The sequence below is a fragment of the Nyctibius grandis genome, chromosome W (assembly GCF_013368605.1).
Source record: "Nyctibius grandis isolate bNycGra1 chromosome W, bNycGra1.pri, whole genome shotgun sequence".
Classification (NCBI taxonomy): Eukaryota; Metazoa; Chordata; class Aves; order Nyctibiiformes; family Nyctibiidae; genus Nyctibius; species Nyctibius grandis.
Genome location: NC_090694.1, coordinates 14059570 through 14069382, shown reverse-complemented (window position 1 = coordinate 14069382; position 9813 = coordinate 14059570). Strand labels below are relative to the sequence as shown.

General features: G+C 47.9%; 1 protein-coding gene across 1 annotated transcript; it reads right to left on the bottom strand.

Annotated features, from left to right (window-relative positions):
* Positions 1–4709: 4709 nt before the first annotated feature.
* On the bottom strand, positions 4710–9590 carry LOC137675671 (uncharacterized). Its single transcript, XM_068421844.1, has 4 exons — positions 9404–9590; positions 6138–6292; positions 4981–5939; positions 4710–4737 (listed from the first exon to the last, which is right to left on the bottom strand). The coding sequence occupies exons 1-4, from the start codon at positions 9588–9590 to the stop codon at positions 4710–4712; spliced, it is 1329 nt and encodes a 442-aa protein (XP_068277945.1).
* Positions 9591–9813: the final 223 nt, after the last annotated feature.

The window sequence follows — 9813 nt, the reverse complement described above, 5'->3', positions numbered from 1 at the left end:
GCGTGTTGAAGTGATCCAGCCTCTTTTATAGAGTTTTTCGGCAGAGTCATGTGACTGGGAGCCGTCAGTCAACAGTTCGCACCAATCACAGGTCCGAAGGCGGGACATGTCCGGTTCCTGCGCCGTAGGATTGGCCCCTTGCCAGGCTGTCACCGGAGACACGCATCCGGAGGCGGGTGGAGGGCGGGCGCCTAGCTTATTGCGCCATCTTACGTTGCCAGGCTCAGGCATTCCAGGCAGCCGCCATAAGATGTCGCCCGAGCACGTGGTTTACGATTTCTGAGACAATGCTAAAAAGGAAGGGCCAGATTCCCACACCACCCCGTGGCTCAGAAATCATCAACATATAGTCAGTATTTCGATTCCAGGGGGTGTAGAAAAGTTCGATTCCAGGGGGTGTAGAAAAGTTAGGACAGAAAAAGATAACAGGTTAAAAGAAGGAAAAGGGAAGAGACAAGGAAATGTAGAAAGGTAAGGATAGAAAAAGATAATAGGTTTTGAAGAAAGACAAGGGAAGAGTAAAGCATACGAGGAAATAAAGATAAGTCCAATGACTTGTGATTGGTATCATTCTAATAAACAGAATGAGTCACCTCTTCTTCTTTACAGAAGTCTAACAACAACAATATCATCAATAATGATAAATAGCTTTTGATAAAGTTATAGTGCAACTATAACATGTAAACAAAATGAGAAAAAGTTATACAGTGTAAACACATTTCCATTATCATCAATTTTCAGGAAACAATTACAGTCATTTAACTTTGGCACAAACTCCTTCTTCTGTTAGCAGGTAATCGAGAACCAGCCAATCTTGATTGGCTCTCGAGCACCGCTGATTGGTTCATTGGTGTTTCAGGTTGCGGGTCCATAATACTCAATAATTCGTTGGGGATCATATAATTTGATTCCCAATTCTTAGCTGCCAATTTTCAAAAGTATGAAGCATATCATCCCAATATACCATACCCCAGCCCAATTTTTTGGTAGTATTTTGAATGCATGGTGCCCGCAAATCCAATAATGACCTTTCAGGGTTCGCATCCCATTTGCAAAGGACTTGGCCATGATCTGGCAGGGCGGTAGTCCTTTGACTCAGATGGTTCCCAGGTCAAAGGGGTTCCCTGTCACACCACAGTTAATGCAATTAATTTAATTCCATCCCCATTTGCATTACCATGCTCCTGCTCATTGTTTCCAAACACAATTTGTACCTAATATTTCCCCAAAGTGAGTATAATCAGTGGGGGACCAGAAAATCTTCTCCCACCAGGGACTGATTGTAGCACCCTCCCTTTTGGGTGTAACTAATACAATAGTGACCAGGAGCAGGGTGTTGCATAGGCCAAGATGAGGGTGATTCTTTTCACAATCCACTCATGAGCAAGAGAAATGGAGATCCACAATCAACTTTCAGACCAAATGGTCCGCCACACACCCAACAATTAATAAGCTTAAAAGCTTGAGTAACCAATTTTCCCAACAACAAGAACTCATTTTCCCCATGTTAAACCTGAGAACAAGGAAGCAAGGTTCTCGCCGGGTAGGCTTTGAACAGTATAGGCGAGACAACATACAACTGCCCAAAACAATTTGTCAATAGTGATAAAGGCACATTGCAAAAATTATTAAGGCTATACAATTTAAAACTATACATTCAATCAAAACTTCCATTAAATGTTGCTTTCTTCTTCTGCTTCTCTGAACTTCTATCTTCCGACCTGCAAAGGAACAGAAAAAGAAACTTCTCGGTCCTATTAGTGAAAGGACCGGATGAGGTTTTAGTTAAAATGATGGAACAATCCATCGTGTATTAATTTTATGCTCCTTTCCCAGGGCATCTTTTGCTTTCCATGCATATTCATTGAACGGAGCAACAAGTACCAGTGGAACTTCTCCCACGGTAGGGAGTTTTACCAGTACTGGTTGTCCTGGATGATAAGCTGAATTTTTGGGGTGATCTGGACCCTTGGGGGCAGGTATAATTGTCGGGGGCTCCGGATAAAAAGCTGTAATTTTCGGGCTGCCAAATTTTCCCCACCGGTTGTTCACCAAAGTGAGAGCATCCCATAACCGGTTTGCCCATCCTGGGTCATGCGGTTTTAGGAATCGCTTTAGTAAGCCATTGGTCCTTTCCACTATCCCATTTGCTTGGGGGTAGTAGGGAGTGTGGAAAGTCCATTTGATTCCCTCTTCAGTGGCCCAATCCTGAACCATCTTTGCTGAAAAATGTGAGCCATTATCCGATTGAATCGATTGAGGTTTTGGGAAAGAACTAAACCATCCTTTTAAGGCTTGGATGGTGTTTGCCCCGGTGGCTCGGGCAAACGCTTCTGCCTGTGCCAGTCCTGATATCACTTCCACTCCCACTAACACATATTGCTTTCCTTCTGATTTGCGAAAAGGTCCAATATAATCTACTTGCCAGGTTTCCCACAGTCCTTTTCCGCTTTTAATGTGTAGGGGAGGGCTGTCTAGGGGATGTCTGTCGAGTCGGTGACGGCATAAGCTGCACCCGGAAATACATGTTCGACAGTTCTCCCTTGTGACAGGCCAGCCTCGAGCCTGTGCTTCGCAGTAAAGGTCTTTGGCTCCTGTGTGTCCTCGTTTGACATGTAGCCACTCCAATAGTCTCTCCCAATTTTCTGTTACTGATTCATTTTGTAAGGGAGCCAGACGAGACAATTCGTCCACTTTATTGTTCAATTGGCTAGTTAGATCGTCACTGCTTTGGTGAGAGGCCACCCAGGCTATGGCAAAATTCCCTTGTGTGGCAATTCTTAAAATGTCCTGCCACTTTTCCTTTTGCCATACCGGTATCCGGTTGACTTCCCACCCATTTTTCTCCCAGAAAGGAAGCCACTCGGTGCATCCCTTGAAGACAGCAAAAGAATCAGTATAGATATAGACAGGAGAGGAAGATTGAGCCTCATGTTGGAAAACATTCCAAACTGCAACTAATTCACCCACTTGTGCACTACCTTCACCTTCTGTTATGATTTTCTCATCAGTCTGGGCTTGTAAGGCAGTGGCCCGATATTTCCACACTTTTCCCTCATGTTTGGCTGAGGCATCAGTAAACCAGGCATTCAGTAATTGTTTGGAAAAAGGAGGCGCTACTTGTATGACAGGAGGTGGGAGGTTATTCTCACGACTTGGAGAGAATTCCTCCTGTATAGCTAATTTTTTAGGTGTGCCTTCTGTTACATTAAAGATACCACAATAATGTTCAATTTGTGCATACCATTTCCGCACAGATGCTCGTTGTGCCACCCCGTCAGGGGGTGGGGTCCCTGCTAAAATTGGTTTTATTACCTTAAAGGGGCCTCTGAGAATGATTGGTTGCTGGCGAATGGTGCGCTCGGCCTCTCGTAGCGCTAAGCTTACCACAAATAATCCCTTTTCCCATACTGTGTAACGTTTCTCTGCGTCTTTAAAACTACGAGAATAAAAGCCAACAGGTCTCGGGGGTCCCTCTGGTCCCTTTTGCCAGAAGTGAAGTGATAGTCCAGATTCAGCAAACCCCCATTCAATTTGGATGGGATCGGTAGGATGAATTGGACCTAAGGCTTGGTGACTAGAAGCCTCAAATATCAGTAGTTGTAAAGCTTCCTCGTGGACAGGGGTCCACTCCCAAGAGACACCTTTCCGTAACAAATTATGCAACGGCCTAGCTATTATGGAAAAATCAGGGATATGTTTTCGCCAAAATACCAAAGTTCCTAGTGCTTGCTGCAGTTCTCGTTTTGAGGTAGGTAATTTTACCTGGTCTAAGGCTAGCAGAGTATCATCTGGAATGCACATGGTTCCTCCTTTCCACCAGATTCCCAGAAATTTAACTTCATTTGCAGGCAATTGAACCTTCTCAGGTGGGACTTGCAATCCCAACCTTTCCAGGTGTGTGATAATTGCTGATTGCATCCTGCCCACAGATTCAATTTGGTCTCCCCCTATTAGCACATCATCAATGTATTGATAAGTTTTGACATTCTCTTCCAGAGGGATTTGTTCCAACTCCCTGGCCAGGGCATGGTGTGCCAGAGTTGGGGAGTGTTTAAACCCTTGAGGTAACCTTGTAAATGTATATTGCTGTCCTTCCCAAGTGAAGGCAAAGCGAGCCTGATCCTCTGGTTGGAGAGGAACCATGAAAAACATATCTTTAACATCAATAGTTGCCAAAATAGGGTGGGCTTGCTCCTGAATGGTACTAATGAGTTCAGCAATGTTAGGCACAGCAGCAGTTAGGGGTCCTGTATTGGCATTCAATCGACGATAATCAATCGTCAGTCGCCATTTTCCATTTGGTTTTCGCACTGGCCATACCGGAGAGTTGTAAGGCGAGTGCGTGGGAACTATAATTCCTTGTTCCCGCAATTCTGTCAAAACAAGGGCTATGCCCTCTCTGGCTCCCAGGGGTAGAGAATATGGTTTCACATTAGTCACTGCAGATGGGGGAAGGGGAGGGGCTGGAATCAGGAGTCTCAAATTTAGTTTGGCAACTCCAAATATCCAGTTACCTCCCTTATTGTCTGTCCACTTATGGCCCTTTAAGACATCCATTCCCAATAGATTTGAAGGGAATTCTCCCATTACCATTTCTACAGTAATCGGTGTGTCTTCCCCAGGGAGTCTGAGAGAGGTTCGCACTAACGTCTGTGCCTTAACATTCCCGAATGCATCTGACACCATCAGGGATTTTTTTGAAGGTTTTAGTCCACATCGATGGGCATCATCCTCCTGTATAGCAGAGATTTGAGCACCAGTGTCCACTACAAAAGGAATAGGTATTTGTTTAGGTCCCACCACACAATATGAAATCAAATCACCTCGAGGGGTGAGGGTGAGCTGTCTAATGTGCATCCACCCTTCGCCCATCCGCTCACGAGAGACGGGCGAAGGAACTAGTTTTCCTCCCTTCTGGGGGAAGATTTAAAAACTACCTCCTGCTCCACCCAAGGTGGGGCAGAGGGAATCTCGCACCTTCCCCCAGGGACACTAGCTGGTGGTTTTTCTGGTGGTTTAATCACCCATCCCTCATCAGTGGTAATTACTTTCGTGCCTCTCTCTGACCACCCTAGTACCATTTTCTCCAACTGTTCTGTATTAAGCCCATTCATACACTTCAGGGGTATTCCCTTATGTTTTCCTATCAACCACAATGCTTTCCTGTGAGATATAGTATCTTTCTTTGAATTCACCGGGTTCGGGGGAGAGGGCCTCGTTGGAGGAAAATTCGCCTCCGCACGCCTCACAGTTTTAGATTCCGATTTCACAGGACCATATTTTCGCCCATAGTTAATCAATTCTTGAGCTACTTCCCCCCAAGTCCACACCTTCTGTTCTGGGGTACGGCGATCCGGGGTTAAAACTCCAGTTAAAGCAGCTGTCACCCGTGCACTCTGAGGGGTATTTCTGATAGTACCTTGCAACTGAATTCCTAAGGGTTTCAATGAATCAGGCAAACCTCTAACCAGGGGAGTCATCCTCTCAGGATCTACCGGTATCATCATTGGGGATTCCTGCCTAAGCTTCAATTCCCGATCATACATCATTTGCAAACAAGCCGCCTTGTGCACATTCTCCACAAGCTGATCCACCGAGCCTGTAAGCGCAAGAGGATCTCCCCTCTCCAAGGGATTCAAACCTCCAGCCCAATAAGCTGCTCGCTGAGTGAGAGACCAAGGGGCTCTATTATCACCAGTAGTCAAAAACACTCCAGGTCCCCAATATCCCTCAGCTTCTCTTTCACTCAACAGAATCTGATCACCACCAGTCAACGACACTCTCCACACATACTCATTCTCAGACTCCTTTGGACTGCGTGAAAAATCCCTTTTCAACTTAGCCAATTCAGCTGCTGTGTACGGCACCTCCTTAGTAACCATCTTAGGATTATGGTCCTCACTATCCTCATAAGCATATTCGACCTTAACCAGCGGTCGAAGGGGTTGCGTAGGACCCTGCGGTAAATCACATCGTGTCCTCGCTTCCTCTGGTTCCCCCTTGCGGTACAAACCATCCCCTTTGTGATCATCACCAGGGGACGGGGCTGCATCAGCTGCCTGTGCACGACTCCGTCGCCCCCTGCAGTCACAAGCACGTAAGTTCTCCACAAAAGCCTCCTGCAAACACCTTACGTTCTCCCGCTCATTCTCTACTTCATCCTGCAGAGTTTTAACCCTTTCCTCCAATTCACAGTTTCTCTCCTCTAAAGTTACCAACCGATCTTGCAACAACCGCACCAAAAGCTCTTTTGTCTGCGGCGTCTGTGCCGAGTCCTCCAACTCCTGCTCTTGCGTTACATCAAATGCACTCAGAATTGCACCCATTCTCTCTAAGTTATTGATACCTTCCGAAAACTCAAGGATCCTGCCGACTACGCCAATTTATAAATGTCGGGTTCCGGATTTAAGGTCCGCCTCTAAAGCAAATCTAGAAATAAAATGCAGACAGCCGCCCCCCGTCCGCCCCCCGTGAGAGAGAGAGGGAGAGAGAGAGACCCGCCTAATTAGTCAAAAAAGGAGCAAATCTAGAAATAAAATGCAGACAATCCCCGTCCCCTGCTCCCCGAGAGAGAGAGACCCGCCTAATTAGTAATTCCAGTGCAGCCCACGTGCGGCGTGCCTGGTTCAATGCAGACAGCCCGCGCGCAGGGCCCGCCAAAAATATAAATAATTCCAGTGCAGCCCACGTGCGGCGTGCCTGGTTCAATGCGAACACCCGGTATGCTTAACCTGCCTGCAGGTAAAGCACCCCCAAAAAATCCTGACCCGAAATATTAAAGATTCGTGATCCTTGAGTTCAGACAAAGCACAACCGAGGCACGGTATCAACAAACTTGGCTCTGACTTTATTAGATCCAACACTGAGGCAACTCAATATTCAAGGAAAAGAAAGAGAGAGAGATAAAAGAAAGAAAGAAACAGAGAAAACAGTTGAAAGAGAAAGAGAAAATATTCACCACCCTGAGATCCAGCGGTGTCCTCCTTCCTACTTGGAAGATGGCGGTGAGGGTCCCGCGTGTTGAAGTGATCCAGCCTCTTTTATAGAGCTTTTCGGCAGAGTCATGTGACTGGGAGCCGTCAGTCAACAGTTTGCACCAATCACAGGTCCGAAGGCGGGACATGTCCGGTTCCTGCGCCGTAGGATTGGCCCCTTGCCAGGCTGTCACCGGAGACACGCATCCGGAGGCGGGTGGAGGGCGGGCGCCTAGCTTATTGCGCCATCTTACGTTGCCAGGCTCAGGCATTCCAGGCAGCCGCCATAAGATGTCGCCCGAGCACGTGGTTTACGATTTCTGAGACAATGCTAAAAAGGAAGGGCCAGATTCCCACAGGGTGCCAGAGCTGGACACAATACTCCAGGTGGGGTCTCACAAGAGCAGAGTAGACGGGCAGAATCACCTCCCTCGACCTGCTGGCCACACTGCTTTTGATGCAGCCCAGGATACGGTTGGCCTTCTGGGCTGCAAGCGCACAATGCTGGCTCATGTTGAGCTTCTCATCAACCATCACCCCCAAGTCCTTCTCTGTCAGTGTTCGCGAGAGGGCTCGGAGTAACTGCACGCAGACCAATATGATCGTTAAGCAGATCTCGTTTATTTACTTATCTGAGGGTACATTTACACTATTCTGTTTCCGTGCACGCTCCGTGTACGTGTCATCTCTATTATGATTGGTTAGTATGCTTTGTCCACGCACCTCTATATTAGTTCTGATTGGCTTATGCTAAAAAGCTATATCTTGCAGGTGCAGCATTCTTTCTTGCTTTCCAACTTCCCCATATCTTGTTTGTCTCATAGCCAAGGTCCTCAACTTCCCCATATTTTGTTGGTGTCCTAGCCAAGGCCCTTGTTCTGTATTATGACTGGCTAGTTCATCACCACCCCATTACCACCCCCTGGATATGCCTGGACATAGCTCGTTCAGTACATGACCATTGTCTTGTGGGAACCCCACACTTCTCCTCAGGGCTGCTCTCAATCCATTCTCCACTCAGCCTGTATTTGTGCTTGGGATTGCCCCAACCCACATGCAGGACCTTGCACTTGACCTTGTGGAACTCCATGCAGTGCACACGGGCCCACCTCTCAAGCCTGTCAAGGTCCCTCTGGATGGCATCCCTTCCCTCCAGCATGTTGACTGCACCACACAGCTTGCTGTCATCAGCAAACTTGCTGAGGGTGCACTCAATCCCACTGTCCACGCCGACAAAGATGTTAAACAGCACCGGTCCCAATACCGACCCCTGAGGAACGCCACTCATCACTGGTCTTCACATGGACATCGAGCCATTGAACGTAACTCTTTGAGTGCAACCATCCAGCCAATTCCTTATCCACCGAGTGGTCCATCCATCAAGTCCATGTCTCTCCAATTTAGAGACAAGGATGTCATGCAGGACAGCGTCAAATGCTTTGCCCAAGTCCAGGTAGATGACATCAGTTGCTCTTTCCCTATCCACCAATGCTGTAACCCCATTGTAGAAGGCCACCAAATTTGTCAGGCACGATTTGCCCTTAGGGAAGCCATGTTGGCTGTCACCAATCACCTCCTTGATTTCTGTGTCTCAGTATAGTTTCCAGGAGGATCTGCTCCATGATCTTGCCAGGCACAGAGGTGAGACTGACTGGCCTGTAGTTCCCCAGGTCTTCCTTTTTTCCCTTCTTGAAGATGGGGGTTATATTTGCCCTTTTCCAGTCAGTGGGAACTTCCCCAGACTGCCACGACTTCTCAGAAATGATGGATAGCAGCTTAGCAACTTCATCCGCCAGTTCCCTCAGGACCCGTGGATGCACCTCATCAGGTCCCGTGAACTTGTGTGCCTTCAGGTTCCTTAGATGGTCTCAAACCTGATCTTCTCCTACAGTGGGCGGTTCTGCATCCTCCCAGTCCCTGCCTCTGCCTTCTGAGACTTGGGTGGTGAGGCTAAAGCACTTGCCGGTGAAGACTGAGGTAAAAAAGTCATTGAGTACCTCCGCCTTCTCCATATCCTGGGTAACCAGGTCTCCCGTTTCCTTCTGGAGAGGGCCCACATTTTGCCTAGTTTTCCTTTTATCACTGACATACCTGTAGAAGCATTTCTTGTTGCCCTTGACGTCCCTGGCCAGATTTAATTCTATCGGGGCTTTAGCTTTCCTAACCTGATCCCTGGCTGCTCGGACAATTTCCCTGTATTCCTCCCAGGCTACCTGCCCTTGCCTCCACCCTCTGAAGGCTTCCTTCTTGTGCCTGAGATTATCCAGGAGCTCTTTGTTCATCCATTGAGGCCTCCTGGTGTTTTTGCCTGCCTTCCTCTTTTTCAGGATGCATTGCTCCTGAGCCTGAAGGAGGTGGTCCTTGAATACTAACCAGCCTTCTTGGGCCCCCTCTTCCCTCCAGGGCTTTATCCCAAGGTACTCTACCAAGCAGGTCCCTGAAGAGGCCAAAGTCTGCTCTCCTGAAGTCCAGGGTGGTGAGCTGGCTGCATGCCCTTCTTGATGCCCTATGGATCTTGAACTCCACCATTTCATGGTCACTGCAGACAAGGCTGCCCTTGGGCTTCATGTCCCTCACCAGCCCCTCCTTGTTGGTGAGAACAAGGTCCAGCATGGCTCCTCTATCACTTGGAGGAGGAAGTTGTCATCCTGGATTGCTTATGCCCTGCTGTGCTGTCCCTCCAACAGATATCAGGGTGGTTGAAGTCCCACATGAGGACCAGGGCCTGTGAACGTGAGGCTACACTTATCTGTCTATAGAGAGCCTCATCCGCTCGGTCTTCCTGGTCAGATGACCTGTAGCAGACACCCACTATAATGTCTCCAGTCCTTGCCCT